Here is a 22,497-nt window from a genome sequence, read left to right as displayed (position 1 = left end):
TGGCTCCAGTAGAAAACCAACTTCTCTGTCCCAATCCTCTCCCTATCCATGCCCCACCACCCAAAAGAGAAAAACTTCAGATCAGTTAAATTAAATCATAGGCCCACCCCTATCTCTAAGTTAATCGCTGTGGCAACTGCATGTGCCCAGGCTTGGATGAAACTCCCACCTGGGAGCTGGGACAGGGCCATCAGCTGTGTAGGGGGTGAGATTGTGGGAGAAGGTCCCACACCAGACACCTGAGTGCTGTTTCCAAAATGAGGCACTGTCCACTCCCTACTCACCCTCCAGCCCTGTCCCCAGTACTTTTGCAGGCTTGATTTGCAGAATCCACTCATTCTTGCCAGTTTCCTGGATTCTTGTCCTTCCCTTAAGATACACTTGACAGGGATTTTCCTGGTTGTCCAGTGGCTGGGGTTCCACACTCCCATTGTAGGAATCTTGGGTTCAAAGCCTGGTCAAGGAACTGGATCCCACATGTTGCAGCTAAGAGTCCTCATGCTGCAAATAAAGATCCTGCATGCCACAACTATGACTTAGCACAGCCAAATAAATGTTTTAAATATATATATACTTGATAATTTCTAGGTAACTCAATACATTTCTGGGCTTCCCAGCTGCCTACATGCCTGCCTGCTTAGTCACTCAGTCATGTCCAACTCTTTGTGACCCCATAGACTATAGCCCACTAGGCTCTTCTGTCTATGGGATTCTCCAGGCAGGAATCCAGGAGTTGGTTGCCATTCCCAGGTCGCTCAGTGGTAAAGAATCCACTTGCAATGTAGGAGACACAGGTTCACTCCCTGGGTCAGGAAGGTCCCCTAGAGAAGGAAATGGCCCTTCTCCAGTATTCTTGCTTGGGAGATCCCATGGGCAGAGGAGCCTGGTGGGCTACAGTCGATGGGGTCACAGAAGAGTCTGACATGACTTAGTGACTAAACAACAACAACACATTTTCAGGTGACTCTTAGCACATTCATTTTAAACTTCTCAAATATCCTTAAAAGACCCTATGCAAAAACACAAATATACATGCCAGAAAATAGACTTCATTTTGTATCAGGCCAACCTACAGTCTGCTTTTTCTCGTCGTTTGCTTCTAACATTCAGGGCTTATATAAGCTAATTTGCTGAATTGCTTGTCTCTCATCCCTAGTCTTGTCCTTGGTTTCACAATACCAAGAGGGGGCAGCTTTGAATTTTCCTGGCCATGGCCCTCCTAAGAACTAACGGAGTGGATGAGTATTATGAATCAGACAGAAATATATGTAAACAGCATCTTAACACTTAAAACAGTAGTATGAACTGACACATGAAGCAGAGCAAGCCAAGTTGGCATTCAGGGACCACCCATAGGGATAGTGTTGGGAGGGAAGGGAGAGGGGGGCTCATGATGGGGGCTTACGGTGGGGGGGACACATATATACCTGTGGCCAATTCATGCTGATATATTGCAAAAACTGTCACAATATTGTAAATAATTATTCTACAATTAAAATAAGAATCATGACCTAAATATCACTTTCATTTTGAAACTTTTCTCCTCTGTACAGATTATTATTATTAAAAATAAATATTATTCATGCAAATATTCTAGCAGCATTGTTTGGTGTAGCCCAAACATGGAAAAGAAACAATTAGAACCCTGTATGGAACAACTGATTGCTTCAAGATTGAGAAAGGAGTATAACAGGGCTGTCTGTTGTCATACTGTTTGTTTAATTTATATGCTGAGTACATCATGAGAAATGCTGGGCTGAATGAGTTACAAGCTGGAATCAAGATAGGCAGGAGAAATATCAACAACCTCAGATATGTGTATGATATCACTCTAATGGCAGAAAGTGAAGAGGAGCTAAAGAGCCTCTTGATGAGGGTGAAGGAGGAGAGTGAAAGAGCTGGCTTAAAACTAAATATTAAAAAAAACTAATATCGTGTCATCCAGTCCCATTACTTCATGGCAAATAGAGGGGGAAAATAGAAGTAGTAACAGATTTCCTCTTCTTGGGCTCTAAAATCACTGCAGATAGTGACTGTAGTCATGAAATCAGAAGACATTTGCCTCTTGGCAGGAAAGCGATAACAAACCTAGACAGTGTGTTAAAAAGCAGTGACATTACTCTGCTGACAAAGGTCCACATAGTCAAGGCTTGGTCTTCCCAGTGGTCATGTATGGTTGTGAAAGCTGGACCATAAAGAAGGCAGAGTGCCAACGAATTGATGCCTTCAAACTGTGGTGCTGGAGAGTCCCTTGGAGGGCAAGGAGATCAAACCAGTTGATCTCTGGATTCAGTCAACTATGAATACTCTTTGGAAGGACTGATGCTGAACCTGAAACTCCAGTATTTTGATCATGATTCGAACAGCTGATTCATTGGATACGTCCCTGATGCTGAGAGAGATGAAGGGCAGAAGGAGAAGAGGGCATCAGAGGATGAGGTGGCTGGATGGCATCACCGATGCAATGGACATGAACTTGGGCAAACTTTGGGAGATGGTGAGGGACAGAGAGGCCTGGCTTGCTCCAGTCCACAGGGGTCTGTAGGGTCACAAAGAGTTGGACACGACTGGGTGACTGAATAACAACAATAAAAAGTGCAAAAACCCAAATGTCCATCAACTGATAGAGGGATAAACAACAATGTGGCACACTTGTACAATGAAATATTAGCCACAAAATGGGATGAACTACATTTATAACATGGACAACCTCAAAAATAGTATGTCTAGTGAAGAACCAGACACAAAAGATGAGATTTTGTATTACTCCATTAATACAAAAATATCTAGAAAAGGCAAATTCATAGAAACAGAAAGTAGATCCATGGTTACCTGGAGCTGGAGCTAGGGATGAGGATTAACTGCAAAAGACAAAAGAGACCTCACTGGGGTGACAGAAATACCCTAACACTGGATTGTGGTGTTATTGGATATGATGTAAGAAATCAATATTTGGTCTTTGTCCCTGGTTCCTGGGACATGACTCCTAAAATCCTTGGTGTCTCTAGGGTGATGAGTGGTCTAGATGGCTTCAGGAAGGAGGCTAGTAGCCAAATGACTCATGTTGGGGGCCCCTAGATGGCTTTAGGAAGGAGGCTAGTAAGCACGACTATAGGGTTGTGCTGACCTCCAGAGAGGACAGAGGAGCTAACAGTGAGTTAATCACTACTGGCTAATGATTTACTCAATCAGAACTATGTAATGGATGCTCCATAAAACCCCAAACATCAAGGCTCAGGGAGCTTCCAGACTGGTGAAAACACCAAGGTGTTGAGAGAGTGACATGCCCAGAGAGAGGATGGAAACTCAGCGCCCCTCCTGCATACCTCGCCCCTATGCCCACGCGATTGCTCCTGAGTTGTACCTTTTACCATAAACCAGTCATAGTAAGTATTTTCCTGCGTTCTCTGAATCCCTCTAGTGAGTTATCACACCTGAGGAGGGGGATGTTGCAGGAAGCTCCAGTGTAGTAGCTCATCAGTGAGAAGTACAGGTGACAACCTGAGATTTGAGACTGGCATCTAACATGAGGACTGTCTGTGGGACTGAGCCCTGGCATCTGTGGGGTCTGCATAAACTCCTACAAAAATTGTTTTTTCAGATCCATGCATCCTTTATTCCATGACCAACCACTGTGTTGCATCCAGGCAACACTATACAAACTGGCAGTCAACCACAACCCAGCTGTGCAACAATCGGAGGCTTACAGTACATTTAAGGCTTTTAAATTTGGGGGAAAAAGTGGTTTTTTAATAAAACTGAAGAACTCTCAAACCCAAATCTGCAACCAACAGAAGTAGTGTAACAATATTAAGCATCTTACATTTCTGATGCTATTGGTGCAACCCCAGTGTCAAAACCCAAATAACTCCTAAACTAAAAAGATTAGTTTTGTGAAATTTTAATTCCATAAAATTTTCAAAGCATAAACTTGTCATTTTTTTGTCTTGGAAATGTAAAAATTTTTGATAGCAAAACATAGCAATAAAAACATATTAACATAATGTATTTAATCACTTACATTACAAGCAAAGAATCTGCAGTTCATTGCTGTGGCCTGACAGAAGAAAATTACTCGATGGGAATCTGTGCACAATGTGATTGCAAATATGTACAGTACTTTAAAAAAGCCTACAAAGAGGAAAGTCGCCTAGGTTCTTTGTTAGACCAGCCAGACAATCAAAATATTAAAACTCTGTGGACTACTGTAATAAATTTAGACTTAAAAAAAAGTTTCATTTTGTTTAAGAATATTCCAGTTATATTTATAGGGTTCCAGTTGATGAAGCCAATCACCATAGTTCCAGTAAATTACCCTTTAATTGATTTGTTTGGGGGAAAAGATTGGCATGTTAATAAAAATGAAAGAAGGAATTTTCATCACAATGGTTTCCAGTTAAACTATCACAGCTTCACAAATGGACTGAACCCATGAATCCTGTGGCTGAAAGAGAGCTGCAGGTCAAATACTGAGAACCTGGGTGGAGAGAGGTTGAGTCCTGCATAAACGAATCCTACCTGACCGGTAAGGTGGACAAAGGGGTGTGAGCATCCTTTTTTACAGCATGAGAAAGTGGTTCCCCCACTCAGCTCTCATTCCCACCCTGCAAGGCAATGAAGCTGGAAGTCACTATTCCATTTAACACGATGTGTGAATCGGTAGGATCTCTGGATAGGAAAGACCGAGAAAGCCTCGGCTGTCTGATGAGGATGCGGAAAAGCTGCGAGCTTCCTTGTGGTGCTCACACCATGACCGCCGTCCAGGGAAAGCGTGTGTAAACGGAGGACTCGTGCTCACAGTCACAGAGGTAATACCAAGCCGTCGTCTTCAGGAATCGGGAAGTTCCTGAGAAGTTTTCTTCTCCCTAGGTATTGTGCCTAAAGCTCTATGTCATTATGCCCGGCCCGTTCGACCCCGGGCGGCTCCATGGCCTGGGGACAGAACTCGTACCTGGCCAGGCCGTGGGAGAAGTCAATGACATCACCCTCTGTGCCGTGAATAACTAACATGGGAGAGGTGACTTTGGAGATCTTGTCAATGCTGGGGAAGGCGTCAAAGTAGTACGTTTTCCTGCTGTCGGGAAAAGACACACGCCACCCAGACACCAGAGGCGAATGGAGAATCACGGCAGCACACTCGTACCTGGAGGCCAGGTCTACCGTGGGGGCCGTCCCCATGCTCTGACCATACTAGATGGTGTTCTCGGGACTTCTGCCATACATGGCAATCCATGCTCCAATGATGGTACGATACCAGAGCACATCCGGAAGAGCTCGTGTCTGCAGCTAGCTCATCACAGGCTGATACAGACAGCAAGAAGATGTTGCTGGGAGGCAGACAGCTAAGTTTTGTGCATTTCATTGATGCAGATCTTTCCGGGTGCGCAGCGCCTGCCGCGCGGCGTCGATGTCTGCAAAGAGGTTCTTCTTGGAGCGGCTTGCCGGAGCTGACGCCGTAGCCGGAGTGGGTCGTAGGAGAAGATGTTGCAGTGGATGAGCGAGCCCAGACCGATGTAGAAGTTGCACATCTGGCTCAGGTCCACGCGTTGCCGTGCGAGAAGAGCAGCGTGTAGCGGCTGGAGGGCGCGCAGCGCACGAACATGCAACCTAGCCGGTTGTTCCCCGCAGTGCGCGAGAAGACCTCGACGCGTCCAGCTAGCGCCGCGAGTACTGCCAGTCGGCGCGCTTGGTCAGGTGCAGGCTGCACGCTCCGGCCCCGCGCCCCTTTCCTCGGACTGCTGAGCCGCGGCGGAGGTGGAAGCGGCAGAGGCCGGAGCGGGCGCTCCGGGGCCGCGCTGCTCCGACACCTGCACTGTGGAGGTGGGCTCGGGCGGCAGGAAGGCCAGCTTGGCGGCGACAGGACTCGGGCAGGCAGGCCAGCAGAAGAGCCAGCACAGCTCGCCCACCGAGAAGCCGTTCATTCACTGCAGGTAGGCAGGCCCGCTGGGGAGCGAGGGCTGGCGGGCACGCGGCTGGAGGAGGGGCTGAGAGGCGCGCTGGGTGGGGAAGAGAGTGGGGTGGCCTAGCGGGTAGGGGGAGGCGGGGCCGGCCTGGCCAGCGCGGCGCTTGCAGCCAGGGCGGGTCAGCTGCGGCCCAGCGGAGCGGGCGAGGCGCCAAACTCCAACAAATTGAATTGATTTGTAGGACACCCTATTGGCGCTGAGCGCCGAAGGATTGATGCTATTGAACTGTGGTGTTGGAGAGGACTCTTGAGAGTCCCTTGGACTGCAAGGAGATCAAACCAGCTAATCCTAAAGGAAATCAGTCCTGAATAGTCACTGGAAGGACTGATGCTGAAACTGAAACTCCAATACTTTGGCCACCTGATGCGAAGAACTGACTCATTTGAAAAGACCTTGATGCTGAGAAAGTTGAAGGCAGGAGGAGAAGGGGACGACAGAGGATTATATGGTTGGATGGTATCACCAACTCAATGGACTTGAGTTTGAGTAAGCTCTGGGAGTTGGTGATGGACAGGGAGACCTAGCATGCTCCTGTCCATGAGGTCGCAGAGCCTGACACGACGGTGCGACTGAACTGATTGGTGTGTAGTAAGTGGGAGAACTGACTGGTGTGGGGAGAAAACCCACGTATCTGGTGTCAGAGTGTTAGAAGTAAAAACAGCTCATTGCACAACTCAGCAAAATGACTAAAACTTGGTGACCCACTTAGAATGCGTTAATTTTATGGTATGTAAATTTTATCTAGATAATGTTGTTAAAACTGGTTTCCCTGGTGGCTCAGCAGTAAAGAATCCGCCTGCCAATGAAAGAGATGTGGGTTCAATCCCTGGGTGGGGAAGATCCCCTGGAGAAGGAAATGGCAATCCACTCCAGTATTCTTGCCTGGGAAATTCCATGGACAGAGAAGCCTGGTGGGCTACATGGGGTTGCAGAGTCTGACATGACTTAGTGACTAAACAACAGCAAAGCTGTTGAAAAAGGGAAACCTACAATAAGAATAGACATGTAAACGATATGTGATGCACACTGTCCCAGGTGCACTGCTCAACGACCCAGTTACCTGGATGAGCAAGAGTCTAAACCAACCCCAAAAGATACTGGAGCACCTCCACTTTTATTGATGTCAGGGATGGAGGACCAGTTTCACTTAAACCCATCTCCAAGGACGCTTTCAGTTGGCAAGTTTTGCTTCTGGCAGCTTTTCAGGCACCTGACAAGAGGCAGAAGCTGCAGATTCTAAATGATAAAAGGACCGACCATGTGTTTCAGATTTAGCATCTTTACTCATAAAGGACTCACCTGCTCCATTGGTTTGTACGCTCCTGGGGTCCATTCCTTGCATAGTGTGTACAGGATGTGGCAGAAGAAGGTGCCAGGTGCTCAGAGTAGCTTTTGAAATGAATCAAAACACTGAAGGCAGAACCCCTCTGGCTTAAGCTAATGGCACATGTGACGGCTTCACAGTGTAGGACAGCCTGACCTTTTGTTTAGGTGGAGAATGTATAATTACCTGAATTTTTTCCCCAGACAGCAACAATCATGTCTTGTCCCATTTAATTTCATTAGTTAAGTTTTTGGTGTACTGAGCATCTAATTATTATCCAGTCATAGAAATGTACACTCAGACTTTGGTCTTTTTCTCTTCAGAGGTTTGGATTTTTCCATTAAAGAGGTATGCCCATCTTATTAAAATCCACCCTTGAGTGTTTTAGACTTTGAGGATTGGTAAATTCTTTTTTTTTAAAAAAATGGCTGACTGGCTTATGAACTGGACATGTACAGGTACAGAAGTCCGGCGGGGGTGAAAATATCTAGATTAGTGTAATTTTGGACTGCCTCAGTAAGCCGTGAAAGAAAAACGGCAGGATTTTCTTCTTTTTCTTTAGTCACTTCCCTAATCTTATCGTAGTTAACGTGAATGTGAGAGCTTTATGAACCTTGAGATTGGTCATGAGTAGAGGTTTGAGGTTTCATTTTACACAGGCCAAGGGAGAGTCCTGTGGGACAGATTGACTTGACCCCATAGCAAATGGCTAGCGACTGTCCGGTCAAGAGAAAAGGTCATCACCTAATCTTTTGACTGGGCAAAGAGAGAGAGAGACTCTGAAGGAGGGAGGGGCATCCCCCAAGTACCTCCCTAAAGGGCCTTTTGGCCGGAGGGTTCCCCGGGAACCCGGAAAGGATGATAGTCTATGGCGCCCTAGAGTACTGTCCGAGCTTACCTGGGCTACTGGGTGGGTGGAGGGAGGTTGAATGGCAAAAGGCCTCTGTCCTGGAGTTGGTTGGTCTCGTGGAAAAGAAAGTGTAGAGAAAAGAGGAAGAGAAAGAGAGGCCAATATTCCTCGGGTTACGTGGAAAACCAATAAAGCCCTTCCACAGGACTTGTACCGCTCACGAAGGCACAGGGCGTCCTCTTGAGGAGTTCTTGAAAGCCCGGGAGGAAAGTGAGCTCGGCAGGCTTTCACACTCTGAAGAGCTGGCCATGGAGAATGACAAGGAACCTCAACCTCCTGGGGTTTCAGCACCAAAAAATGTAGGGTAAGGGAGTTACAGAAGGCAAGGTTCGGAAAAAGAACAAGACCGGCACTTTACAGGAACAGATCACCTTTAATGAGGTGAGAAAGGGCAGCAGTCAGATCAGTGAGCTGCTGCACTAACCCAAGAAAAGAGTAAGTATATACAGGCACATATGTGGAAAACTACTGTCTTAAGGGGGCCTGTTCTTCTCCAAGCTTGTTCGGAATAGTTATCTCTTAAATGACTGGGGCAAGGAATTCTGGAGATCCGCCAGAGGCTGGACTGGCTAGGAGCTGGGCATAATCAACCTTAATGTCCTTTTTTTTTTCCCCTTGGGTGAGAGAGTTCTTTGTTTTACATAGCATGGTGGGGAGAACCTGGAGGGGAGTTTTAACTCCAGGCTATTTTGAGCCATGTAACATTCCTTCAATGACAAACCCAAACAGTGTATTAAAAAGCAGAGACATCAGTTTGCCTACAAAGGCCGTATAGTCAAAGCTATGGTTTTTCCAGTAGTCATGTATGGATGTGAGAGTTGGACCATTAAGAAGGCTGAGCCCCAAAGAATTGATGCTTTCAAACTGTGATGTTGGAGAAGACTCTTGAGAGTCCCTTGGACACCAAGGAGATCAAACCAGTCAATCCTAAAGGAAATAAATCCTGAATATTGACTGGATAGACTGATGCTGCAGCTAAAGCTCCAATACTTTGGCCACCTGATGGGAAGAACCGACTCATTGAAAGAGACCCTGATGCTGAAAACCCTGATGCTGGGAAAGATTGAAGGCAGGGTGAGAAGGGGGTGACAAAGACTGAGATGGTTTGATGGCATCACTAACTCAGTGGACATGAATTTAAGCAAACTCCAGGAGATAGTGAAGGACAGGAAAGTCTGGCATGCTGCAGTTCACCGGTAGAAAAGAGTTGGACACAAATAGCAACTGAACAACAGCAACAATGTTGTAAATTATACAAGAAGAATGTAAGTAGGGTGCAAGCATTTTTTATATGTTTTTACAAAGAAATATTGATAAATTAGTTAAATTCTCAATGTTTCTAATTTATCAAAGTACAAGTAGTAGGAGCTGACAGTTTATAATGTTTTGAAAACAAATTTAAAGCATCATAGAATGAACATTATATTTCCTATTGATTACTGAGTTCACTGCCAGTTTATTCAGTAAGTTTTATGGTCCTTTTCTACCATGCAAAGTGAGGACTGCATATGCTTGGTATGTCAGGTGGTAATATGTAGGGAGCCATATACCAGTATTGCAGGTGGGAGGCCTTGTACCAATGCCACAGATGCGGAACCCAGCACAAAAGTCATCTCCAGAACCGACTGACCCTCTTTCCATCCTTTACCATGACTCCCATACCCACTCCTGATCTAAACTGGCCTTCTCCCTGACCCCACATTAGGTAAAAATACCTATCCTAACCAATCACTTACTGCCACCCTTTCAGCAGGAATTTTATTTTTCCTGAGGCTGTTAAAAGTTGACTACTAACCCACGGAAAGCATGGCTCTCCCTTGAGCTGGCCCACTGTTTAACAGTTATCTCTCTGTGGTCTGATAGGAAGTTGGCCCCTTGCTTCCAGTGTCCTCATTATTTCTGATCTTTATTCTTAGTTAACTCACTCCTTTCTGAAATATTCTGTGTTTAGAAATTCTTTTCCAACTTGTGTACAGACCATCAAGACAATAAGTACTTAGGAAACAAATTAACCAGGTTAAGAGCTCATGGAATGCCAGGGTAAGAGAGGAACTAACATTTTATACAGGGTAGTGTATGAAAGGTGCCTTGGATAAAGTGACATTTGAGCAGAGGTTGGAAAGAAGAGAGAGAGAGGTGCATATGTGTTGGGGTGGGGAGCAGAGGAGTGGTAGGATTTGACTGACATTCCCCAAAATTCACTGTGCCTGAAACAGGAAAGCCAGTTAGAGATCATAGCAATGGTACAGGAAGAGATGATGATGGCTAAGACGAGGGAGTGGTGGTGGGGATGAGAATGTGGACATTATGGAAAGAGTCCAGTGGTGTGCTGGAAGAGGCTTGGACTGGCTCGTGAGACTTGATATTTTCATTCTGAGGTATTTTGCAAGCAAGTTGTTAAACTGATGCTAACCTAAAATTGACCACAGTGGGGGTAGTTACAGAAAGAATTGGCATGTACTACCAATCAAGCTTTCCTTTTTTTTTTAAGAGTCAGTTGTTGGGTGGGATGACTTGAGAGAATAGCATTGAAACATGTATATTACCACGTGTGAAATAGACCACCAGTCCAGGTTTGATGCATGAGACAGGTGCTCAGGGCCGGAGCACTGGGATGACCCTGAGGGATGGGATGGGGAGGGAGGTGGGAGGGGAGGTTCAGGATAGGGAACACATGTACACCCATGGCTGATTCATGTCAATGTGTGGCAAAAAGCACTACAATATTGTAAAGACTCCAATTAAAATAAATAAATTAATTAAAAAAAAAAGAATCAGTTGTTAAAGGTTTACTATCTCACCACTGGACTTTACTGTTTTGAAGGCAGAATTGAATATGAGTTATAAACTGTGGCAAATTCTTAACGAGATGTAAATACCAGACCATATTACCAACCTCCTGAGAAATCTGTATGCAGGTCAAGAAGCAACAGTTAGAACCGGACATGGAACAATGGACTGGTTCCAAATTGGGAAAGGAGTACATCAAGGCTGTATATTGTCACCTTGCTTATTTAACTTATATGCAGAGAAAAATCATGTGAAATGGATGAAGCACTAGCTGGAACAAGACAGCTGGAAGAAATATCAACAACCTCAGATATGCAGATGACACCACCCTAATGGCAGAAAGTGAAGAGGAACTAAGGAGCCTCTTGATGAAAGTGAAAGAGGAAAGTGAAAGATCTGACTTAAAACTCAACATTCAAAAAATGAAGATCATGGCATCTGGTCACATCATTGCATGGCAAATAGATGGCGATAAAAATGGAAACAGTGACAGAATTTATTTTCTTGGGCTCCAAATTCAATGTGGACAGAGACTGCAATCAGGAAATTAAAAGATTCTTGCTCCTTGAAAGATAAGCTATAACCAACCTAGACAGCATATTAAGAAGCAGAGACATCTCCTTTCCAACAAAGATCCTACTAGTCAAACCTATGGCTTTTCCAGTAGCCATGTATCAATGTGAGAGCTGGACCGTAAAGAAGGCTTAGCACCGAAGAATTGATGCTTTTGAGCTGTGGTGCTGGAGAAGACTCTTGAGAGTCCCTTGGACAGCAAAGAGATCAAACCAGTCATTCCTAAATCAACCCTAATTATTAATTGGAAGGACTGTGCTGTTGCTGAAGCTCCAAAATTTTGACTACCTAATGGGGGGAGCTGACTCATTGGAAAAGACCCTGATGCTGGAAAAGTTTAAGGGAGCAGGGGAAGGGGGTGACAGAGGATGAGTTGGGTGGCATCATCAAATCAATGGACATGAGTTTGAGCAAACTCTGGGAGACAGTGAAGGACAGGGACACCTGGCATGCTGCAGTCCATGGGTTTGGAAAGAGTCAGATATATTGAATGATTGAACAACAACAATAGCATAGAAGAAAGAGAAATCAAGGATGAATTCAAAGCTTCTGGACACAGCATATTTCCCATGAGCAGTTCATAAGGATTGTGAAATATTCAAGTCAATGGAAAACTACTCTTTCCATTGCAGAAAGAGGATGAAACACTAATTTCTGGGTTTGAGAAGTAGGCTATCTAGGCAAATAGAGAAGGAGAAAAGTTTTTCTTAAAACCAAGATGGCACTTGGTTTAAAACTAGACAGGCACTTCAAAGGTGGGGAGTTAAGTGAAGGCAAGAATTCAGAAGACAGAATAACTCTTCTCCACAGGGTATTAGTGTATAGTCCATGGCTCAGTCCAAGGTGATGGATGATCTGTATTAGTTGGACTCAAGGAGATCCTAGTCCATCCTAAAGGAGATCAGTCCTGGGTGTTCACTGGTAGGACTGATGTTGAAGCTGAAACTCCAATACTTTGGCCACTTGATGCGAAGAGCTGACTCATTTGAAATGACCCTGATGCTGGGAAAGATTGAGGGCAGGAGGAGAAGGGGACGACAGAGGATGAGATGGTTGGATGGCATCACCGACTCAATGGACATGGGTTTGGGTGGACTCCGGGAGTTGGTGATGGACAGGGAGGCCTGGTGTGCCGCGGTTCATGGGGTCGCAAAGAGTCGGACAGGACTGAGCGACTGAGCTGAACTAAATTCTCACGTCCCAGGGAGATGTTGTGAGTCAGTCTCCAGAGCTACTTCCCATGATCTCTGCTCAGGATCACATACGAAGATTCAGCTCTGGGGGTTTCACGAACATGTGGGCAGGCAGATCTCCATGGACAGAAGACTTTTGGAGCAGAGTTGTGGAGGCTTTCAGCTGGGTCCTTCTTGTGGGCTGTGTCCCCAGTGAGGGAAGGAGACAGTAGAGGCTGACGGTGGCACCTAGCAGGGAGGAAGGAAGGAGCTGTGGGAAACATTTTCATACTTAATTATCTGCTCATCATTCAGGAAAAGTTCTCTGCATGCCTCCCACATGCCCAGGTATTCTCCTCCTGGGCTACCAGTCCTCAAAGGATGGACAGCCCCTGACTCTGACCCCTCAGCCTCCTCCCAGGTCCTCATGCTCCCTCCCCAGGCCTTCCACTCTGTCACTCAGAGGTCACAGTTGGAACAGCCATCAGAGGAGCTGATCTGGGACTAATCAATATTACCTTAAGTGTGGATACCTGTTGCCCTAGGGAGCCCCTGAGTTCAGTGATCTAGAAATGGTCTCCAAGGGAGCCACACACTCAGCTGCTCCTCATTCAGCACACACTGCCTATCCCCTCCACAGAAGCACCAGGAGAAACCCTTGGAAATCCATGATCAAGTCCACCCGCTCCAGGACCTCACCGTCTCCTGGGAGCTGGGCACCTCTTAGAGGGAAACATGATACTCCTGAGGGTACTGAGGGAGGTGTGCCTCCTTCTCTTAACTCCACGTGAGCCCTGCCCCTGTGTGGCCTGTGGGTGGCCCCCCTAATGACTGCGTGTCTTCTAGATTTTGTCCTGCCCTCCCTCATCCATAACTCACGGTCAGGCTCAACACTTCCTGTGGACAAAGATGACAGATACAGTGAGCAGCAGCAGCACCTTGGGGACTAGGAAGACAACGGCCCAAAGAGAAGACAGCTGTGGACCTGGAAATCAGGGGACAAGAGGAGTGATTAGATACACCACGCAGGAGCCATTCTCAGGGGCCTCCACTTACTCCATCTGAAGCTGAAGCCCATCAACATGTTATGGCTTTGACCTGCAATCTGAGCTAAAGCTCAAGGCAGAAATTAGGGTACAGAATCCCCTCATTTTCCCTCTCTCTTTTCTCAGGCTGCAAGGGTCCTATTATTTGAAGAGAAAATGCCAGGATTGAAAATAACTGTGAGACAAGAAAAATTCAGCAAATCCTCGTGCACAATCTCTCATTAGACTGTGATTCCATCCTTGGCAAGTCATCAGGAAAATGCAGGAGAAACAGGCAAGGCAGTTAGAACAGGTGCCTAGAATTTGGAATTATCATCATTAATATTAAATATATCTAAACTTTGAAAATATTGGGAAAATTTTCTAAGAGTACAGACTATAGGAACGGGATTCAAGGTAAGCCTGATTTTAAAGGATTGGCACAAAATCTCCAGGTTCTGTGCATATGTTACCTTATATGTCAAGAAGGATTAGCAGTGGTGATTTGTTAAGGATCTTGAGATGGGCACATTAAGTTAGATTTTCCAAGCGGAGCCAGTGTAGTTATGAAGATTCTTGTAAGTAAAAGATGGAGGCAGGTCATTTGGAGAAGCAGGTGTGATCAGAAGCAGAGGTCAGAGTAACGTGGGGCCCTCTACCAAGGAGTGTGGGCACCTTGGAAGCTGGGAAAGGCAAGGAAACGGATTCTCCTCTAGAATCTTCAGAAGGAACACAGCCTAGTCACCCATTATAGTGTCTGACCTATATATTTATCTTGTATTAAATCACTAAACATATTAATTACTTACAGTGACTATAGGAACATAATTCAAGGAAGACAGATCTGACTCTATGGACAGGCATGATTTAAAATGCATACCCTCTGGGTAGGAAAGGCAAAAAGAGAAAAGAAGTGCTATTTGGCATTGAGTAGTAAAGAGAAAAAGAAAAAGGTAGGGAGAACGGATTTCAGACAGTGGTTCCTGAAAGATAAAAGAGAGCCAAAGAATTAGAGGACTCAGAACTTTTTTCCCTCTATCAAAACCAACGAGCCAACCAGCCAAAAACTCCATTACTGTATTGGATTTTTCTATATTGCAGGAAGAGAAGTCATTAGGGTAGGAATATATTGTAAAACACCCCAATACCATAAAAACAAACAATAAGATGTCCATCCTCACACCAGGCTGACTGGACCCAGCATGGCAGTGGTTGAGCCCTCAGATGCCCAGGGTAGGTTTTGGGTCCCAGAAGGAAAGTCACGTCAGCATCTTACACTTCTCTTCAGCCTGACAACCTAGATGCCCCAAAAACACACTAGCAGGCATGCTGAGTCAGGCCCCTACAGCAGCCCTGGTTGAGCCCATCAGGAGATTGAAGACTAAAAGCATGTCCAAGCCACTGCAGACAAAATGGCATGGGCTTTTCTCTCCTATGCTCCCTGTTAAGTACAACTTGAACCCTAGAAAGAGCACGGGAGACAAGCATAGGAGGACTCTGAGGTGGGAGAGGAGGCAGAGCGCCCAGGGAGCTGGGATCTGGAGGAAGAACGCAGTAGTCAGTCATCCAGCTCCCTTCTCCTAACTCCACACTTCAAGAGGAGACTCAGGTGTGGCACTAGAAGAAAGAGAAAGTCTAAACCAATTACCTAAATTCCTGCCTCAAGAAATGAGAAAAGGAGGAGCAAAATAAACCCAAGGCAAGTAGAAGGAAGGAAATAATAAAGAAAGAAAGAAAAACCAATGAAATTAGAAACAGAGAAGCAATAGAGAAAAATCACTGAAAGAAAGAGGGTGTTCTTTTTAAAAGACCAATAGCATTGAAAATTTTCCAGTACAACTGACAAATAAAAAAGGAGGAATGATACATTTCCAGTGTTAGGATGAAACCAAGGATGTCACTACAGATACTGCAGACAAAAGGGTAATAAAGAAATGTCATGAACAGCTGTACAGAAAGACATTTGACAACTCAGAGATGATGGAACAAATACCTCAAAAAAAAAAAAGAAAAAAACCCACTACCTCAGCTCATTCAATGTGAAATGAATAATCTGAATACTCTTAAATATTTGATTCAAATTAATTTTCAAAAGATTCTCAAGGCCAGATGGTTTCATGGGAAAATTTTGCCAAGAACTTGCAAATAAATTAAAAATAATTTTGGTGCACAGAAAACAATAGTGTTTTGGAAAATTTGAATTTATGCTACATTTGAAATAGTGTTAGTCAATTAGAATTGATTATATTCAGTGTGCACTTGTATGACTTTTGTAGAAAGTCAATATACTTAACCAGATAACCACACTATTGTGGACGCCATTGATTGGTTGTGCACACAGGACTAAGTTAAAGTGGACATTATTATGAAACTGTTCTGTATCTATTGCTTAAGGGAAGTTGTTTATTCTCCCCTTGCTCTCTTTATTCTTCCAGCAGGCAGGGACATGGGCACTCGGTGACCCAGTATTGACCCAGCAGATGAGGACAACACCATCGAGCATGTCGGAAGAAATGTGGGCCTCTGATAGGTCTTCTGGAGTAACGATTCCTGAAACCTGACTTGACCCTCTCTTGATGTTACATGAGAGCCTACAAGATGTTTTATTTATAGGAAGGGGGACTGTCCTTGGGACAAGCCCCAGCTAAGGGGGAACCTGTCTCTAATTAGCACATATTTATTATATAGACTGGTGGTCCCTGTCCTCAGAGACTCAGATTCACCTTGATTATCTTAGCCCAGTCATCTGGACTAAAAGTGACACATTTTTTCTTACCAGTGGTCACTCTTGGAGGTGGGAACTCACTTTAAAGTTCTATTTTATATCTATTGGCTTCTAGATTGTTCTTTTAAAAGAATGAATTGCTACCTTCAATAGTAAAAAAAAAAAAAAGACAAACACCTGGGTGAGTTGCAGTGGTGACCTCACCAGGGGTTTGACCTGTGTCCTGGTCCTTCTGGGGAGCAGAGACCTCCAGGGTATGGTTTTTGGAGACCGCCGGCTGCCCGTCATGCTCCACCTGGCAGGTGAGCACCACAGCCTTCCTGTGGGCAGAGGAGTTTACCAGGAACCAGCTTGTATGGTTAAAGGTCCCATCCTTGTTCTCTACGAGGGTCGAGGCCGGTTCTGTTTGGGACACATATCCGTTCTCCAACCAGGTCAGCTGTAGGCGCTGGGGGTAGAACTTGTTCACCTGACAGGTGACGTTCACCTGGTTCCCCGATGTGGGGTATCCAGTAATCTTCAGGGTGGGTGGAACTGAAACAGCACAGGAAGAAGTTCTGACCTTATGGAACACACAGGTCATGGAGGAGTTGGATAACAGCTCAGCACAACCAGGGAGTCACCCAGAGCCAGGCATGCAGTAGGTGCTCAAGCACTGAGGGTCTATTTGCATATGAATGAAGTCACTGAACACAGTGAAAGTACACTGCTCAAGGACAGGGACCTCCTATTAGGTTTATAATGTGTGAAATCAACAAGCTCAGCCTCTGGCATGCAGTTGGAATGGAAGACTGCAGCAAAATAAATGAAATCACCAAGCACATAGGGTCCTGGGCTTAGCATAGTTGCTCAGTAATTGGAGATACTCAGATGGTAAAGCGTCTGGTTGCAGTGCGGGAGACCCAGGTTTGATCCCTGGATTGGGAAGATCCCCTGGAGAAGGAAATGGCAACCCACTCCAGTACTCTTGCCTGGAAAATTCCATGGACGGAGGAGCCTGGTAGCCTACAGTCCATGGGGTCTCAAAGAGTCGGACCCGACTGAGACTTCACTTTCACTTTCATTGATAAAGAAAACTACTTATCACAGTGCTTGGCACATGGCAGTTGTACATCTGGCACTTTCATTAAAATGGAGTTACCAACTCTTCTAGGAGCCCTTTCTAGAAGGGCTATATTGGACAGGACTGTCAGGAAGTAGATTTCAGGCAATTCAAGGCCTGAAGCAAAAGGCAAGGAGGAGGAGCAGGCTGGGGTCTTGGGGGCAGGTGTGGGCTAGGGCTGACAGAAGGGACATCTACCTCGGATGGTCTCGGACAAGTTGGCAGTCCCACGGAGAGGAGGGCCCCCCTGCAGGGTGACGTGGGCCACCTCGCAGATGACCTGGGAGCGAATGTCCCCTGGGGCCAGCAGCACTTTAGTTGTGCTGTTGATGCTGTAGGAAGCGTTGTCTTTCTGTGGGTCCACGCTGGTCTGGGAGGCTGAGAGTGCATTGCCATTTTTGAACCATTTCAGGGAGATGCTTCTGGGGGAGAAGCCGTGGGATGTGCAGGTGAAGCTCACTGTCTGCTCAGGTGTAGCCCTCACTGTAGGGCCGGATACCATGGGCGGAGAGGGCTTGGCTACAAAAGAAACATTTATAAATGAAGGACATAATTTTGATTATCATCACTACAAAAAGCTTGTGACAATGTTAAGAAATTGCAAATATATTATTTTTAAATTCACTGTTGCAGTGAGGGTTAAATCAGGCACTGGAAGCATTTTTTCTGGGAGAAAAATGTCAGGTGCTTCACAAAACTAAAGAAACACAGACCTCTGTTTAACCCAGAATGTATTTATATGCAGAACTGTCCTCTCAGGAATTTATGAATTTCCTTCACAATTGTCTTTCTTTTCATGAATATTCCAGTAGGACCAATGTATGAATCCCTGAATTTCAAAGGAATGGTGCAAAAAGGTATTTTTTCTGAGTCTGGGTTTTTCTCTTGGATTAGTACTGGGTTGAAAAGAAAGATTACTGAGTGCTGAGAAACCAGTGGTGGTTAATTTATTATATATGTGTGTGTGTGTGTGTGTTAGCTGCTCAGCTGTTTCTTTATGTCTCAGTTGATTCTTTATGACCCCATGGACTGTAGCCTGCCTGGCTCCTCTGTCCATGGAATTCTCCAGGCCAGAATACTGGAGTAGGTAGCCATTTCCTTTGCAGGGGATCTTCCTGACCCAGGGATTGAACCCTGGTCTCCTGCATTACAGGAAAATTCTTTACTGTCTGAGCAACCAGGGAAGTCTGGTTAATTTTTTAGCTGTTATTAAATCTGTAGATACACAAATCAGCAAACCAAATATGAGGGTGGTTTCTCTCTGTTGATGGGTGCTGTAGGGTGTCTCTAAATTGTTCATTATTACACAACATCCCGTGTATAAGTTGTCAGACAGCAAATGTAACAAATATTTTCATTTCTAAACATTTAACTTGCTTCCTAAAACTCAAACATTTGAGGACATAGTTAGAAGTTACCTTAATATGTCAAATCCAACAAACACCAGCATCATGGATGCCCCTTAAAGTACTGTGATTAGATACCACTTGTCCAGAGTTGTTCAGAGCTTAAAGACGGGCTGAACTCTTAACCACCCTCGGCTCTCTAATCTTCCCACCAACCCTGAGCGGGGAACTGAGAGTGGCCCTATACTAGGATGAGGCTCAGGAAGGATGCAGCTGGCCTGGGGCCGCCAGCAGGTAAGGTCAGAGCTCACCTCACTGCACAGGACAGACTGACTTTAATGTCGCTGTTCTTTATCCTGGAGCCTCACTGTTTCTGGACAAAGTGGATACAAGCACCATCTGTAAGATGAGTGAGGATGTATGTAACATAAAGAGCCTGGCACACAGTAGGTGCTTAATTAGTAACACCTGTGATTGTTATCCTACGATCTGATCGTTCTAGTTCTGAAACTACATTTTTGGCAAGAGAAAGCAAAACAAAAGCACAATAGAAGCACCAAGGAGAGTCTCAAGTCTTGCTCCATACAGCTGCCTTGCAAAAATCAACATGAAAAGAAATAGTAGGAACACCAAATTATGAATCTGACCCCTATAAAATACACAATCCCCTCAAGAGGTAAGTTCGGGAAATTGGCTTTCAAAACACACAAGAGACCACAGGTACTTTTCCTGTGGATCAGATCATTACAGAATCTGTAAGCAAGTTGAAAGGAAGGAGGACAGATTTCATCAGAGCCTCTCTGGCGTTTGAGGCAGGAGGGCTCCTGGCTGAGCAGGGAGTGTTTGTAGAGATTCTAGCACCTGTTTAGACACCTGTGTTTAAAGTTGGGAAGGTTTCCCCAGTGATGAAGCTCATGTCTGCACAGGGTGGCCTGAGTAGGGAAGAATACCCTTTCAGATCAGGAGAGCTTGGTTGGAGGTGGGATTTATTCCTACCACTCCACTTGGGATGATTTTCTTGGGCCTCCTAAGATCTGTCAATATCACAGTCTATTCTGAAGCACCGACCCCTGTGAGAGCTGTTCTTTCAACCCAGGCACCAGAGGGGTCCACGTCTATCAGGGGAAAACTGCAGCTCTCTCCCTCTGTGATCCCAGAGAACACGTAGCTCTGGGCTCCTGTGCCCTGGCTGGACACCAGCGTCCTCCGCAGGAGTTAAGACACTCAGCTGCCCAGACCATGTCTGTGCACTTAAATCAGAGTTTCTAGGGTAGAGCCAGGGTCTGGGGATCTTTTCACCAGCTCCCAGGTGATGTCATGAATGGTTGAAGTTGAAAGGTACCTAGTCCCACACCAACCCTAGTTGTACTTAGTCTTAGAGGGAAAGTGGCCCATAGAACATCCTCTGGCTTTGGCACATCAGAGCTCATGTTGGTGGAAGACATGCCAGGCTCTGCTCTAATCACTTGACATGCGTCCCTCATTCAATCCCTGCAGCTACTCTGTTAGGATGGGGCTGTCACTGAGGGACGAGGACACTGGCGCAGTGTTGGGAAGGACTCGTCAGAGGTCCCAGAGCCGGGACAGGGCAGAGCCGGGATGGGGGCCCAGGCAGGGGTATGGCCCAGGCTCTCAACCACAGTGCCCTGAGCCCAGGGCTTTCTAGACCCTCTCCCGTCATCACAGATTCTTGAAAGGTAATGTAATTACAACTATTTCACAGATAGGGAAACTGAGACGTTCCCAGGATCCCACTGCCCTCCTGGGATGGACAGCACCATCGCCCTCTGAGGGGTGGTGCTGTTACAGGTCATTGTACCCTCAGGACACCCTGCAAAGGTTGTGTGATTATCCTTTTTTACAGGTGAGGAATGGGGACAAGCTCAGGGAGCTGGGTCTCAGCTTTGAAATAACACCTGAATTGGGAGAACCTACTCTGTGCTGGTGATTTAGACAGAGCACCTCAAACACTTCTAATTCTCCTGAAAGGAGACCATGAGGACCGCGATTGTACGAAGAGAAAACTGACGCAGAGAGAAATGAAGAGACCGTCTCCTCTCACTCCCCACTGTGTCCCAGTGTTTCCTGTCACCTCCATGTTTCCCTTGTGGCTCTGCTGGTAAAGAATCCACCTGTAATGCGGGAGACCTGGGATTGATCCCTGGGTTGAAAAGATCACCTGGAGAGGGGGAAGGCTACCCACTCCAGCATTCTGGCCTGGAGAATTCCATGGACTGTTATAGTCCATGGGGTCGCAAAGAGTTGGACACAACTGAGCGACTTTCACTTTCACTTTCCATGAAAGTGAACCTGAACCGTGCTTCAGGTTCATTAGCAGAGCAAGTGCCCACCTTCAGGAGCCCCCAGACTGACCACCACCCTCCCCTTTTCCCTCAGATTCTTGACTTCAAAAGACTACAGGGAGGAGAGGCCTCTGAGGGCCCAGGCCTGGGGACCCTGAAGCCACAAGGGAAGACATGGACTCCTGACACCTAAGTCTGGACTAGGAACTCTTGCTCACACGGGGCCCCACTCCCTCTAGGAAACACCTCCCCCTCCTCATCCTCAGTCTGCAGAACCAGGAATGGGCATGCCCAGTGCTGCTGGGGTCACACTGGCCCCTCTGGACTCTGTCCACACCACCCTTCCCAGACCTGCTCCACAGGAGGCCTAGTGAAGGGGCAACATCACAACAATGGGGAGAAAATCTCCTGATGCTTTTAAGAGTGCTAGTACATGTGCTGCCGAAGCGAGCATGGTTTTTAAGAGTGTTGATCCCTGTCATTGAGGAACATTTCAGCACATCACACAACACTGGATGATCTATCTCATCTGGGTTGTAAAACTGGACTTGCCTCCCTTACAGGACTTTTTAAAGTGTTTATTTCTAAAGGAGAGGACAAAACAAGCTTTTAAGAGGATGGGGTTGGAGCTTTCTCCATACGTTGACAAGCACAGTGGGGTGTGCAGAGAGCAGGGCTATGACACTGTGAGTGTTTAGGGTTCAATCTTGGCTCCTCTAGCTATTCACAAATCAAGTCCCCTCTCTGAACCTCAGGGTCCTCATCTGTAAAATGGAAAACAGACAACCCTTCCTTCTGAACACTGTTTATAATGAGCAAATGCCTAAGGAGGAATCACCATCTGACAGGCTGCTCCTCCCCTCCCCTCCCTCCTTTCTTATCCAGGGGATCATCTGGCAGGCAGCCTGAGGAAGAGGATGAACAGCCCTGGAAGCCAGCAGATCTGAGAGGTGGGGGAGCCACTTACTAGCTGTATTGAGACTGAGCAGGGGATCCACCAGCTGGGAAGTTCAGTAATATCTGCAAAATCACGATAAAGCCACCTGCCCTGCTGATGTCTAGAGGTTTGGGGAGATTCATTTGCTACCATGACTAGAAGGGAAATTTGGCAATACTGTCACACAAATTAAAATCCTCATGCTGTCTAAACTAGCAATGCCATTTCCAGTGGATATTTCTCCTCTGAGGAGAGTGACACATGGAAATGTTATCCCTTCAGCACTGTTTCAGTAGCCCAAGGTTAGGAACAACTTAGTGTCCATCA

The 22,497-nt window shown here is 46.0% G+C and overlaps 1 protein-coding gene and 1 pseudogene across 6 annotated transcripts in view; both read right to left on the bottom strand.

The window, feature by feature from the left end:
* Positions 1–5,006: 5,006 nt before the first annotated feature.
* LOC122681517 lies at positions 5,007–6,240 on the bottom strand (annotated as a pseudogene).
* A 6,388-nt stretch (positions 6,241–12,628) lies between these two features.
* The window catches only part of LOC122681516 (tyrosine-protein phosphatase non-receptor type substrate 1-like), a 122,612-nt gene continuing 112,743 nt past the window's right edge, over positions 12,629–22,497 (bottom strand). For 5 of the 6 annotated variants that reach the window (XM_043883693.1, XM_043883692.1, XM_043883689.1 and 2 more), the window contains 4 exons: positions 17,783–18,103; positions 16,687–17,016; positions 13,612–13,717; positions 12,629–12,981 (listed from right to left, as the gene is read on the bottom strand). In XM_043883693.1, the coding sequence (XP_043739628.1) occupies positions 13,620–13,717; positions 16,687–17,016; positions 17,783–18,103 (749 nt within the window). In that variant the 3' untranslated portion in view covers positions 12,629–12,981; positions 13,612–13,619. Of the gene's footprint in view, positions 13,004–13,611; positions 13,718–16,686; positions 17,017–17,782; positions 18,104–22,497 lie in introns of all 6 variants that reach the window. The other variant, XM_043883691.1, reaches the window with a different exon arrangement.

Source organism: Cervus elaphus, chromosome 23 (genome assembly GCF_910594005.1).
Source record: "Cervus elaphus chromosome 23, mCerEla1.1, whole genome shotgun sequence".
In the NCBI taxonomy this organism is placed as follows: Eukaryota; Metazoa; Chordata; class Mammalia; order Artiodactyla; family Cervidae; genus Cervus; species Cervus elaphus.
The sequence above is the reverse complement of the archived record's forward strand: the minus strand, read 5'-3'. Positions and strand labels throughout refer to the sequence as shown.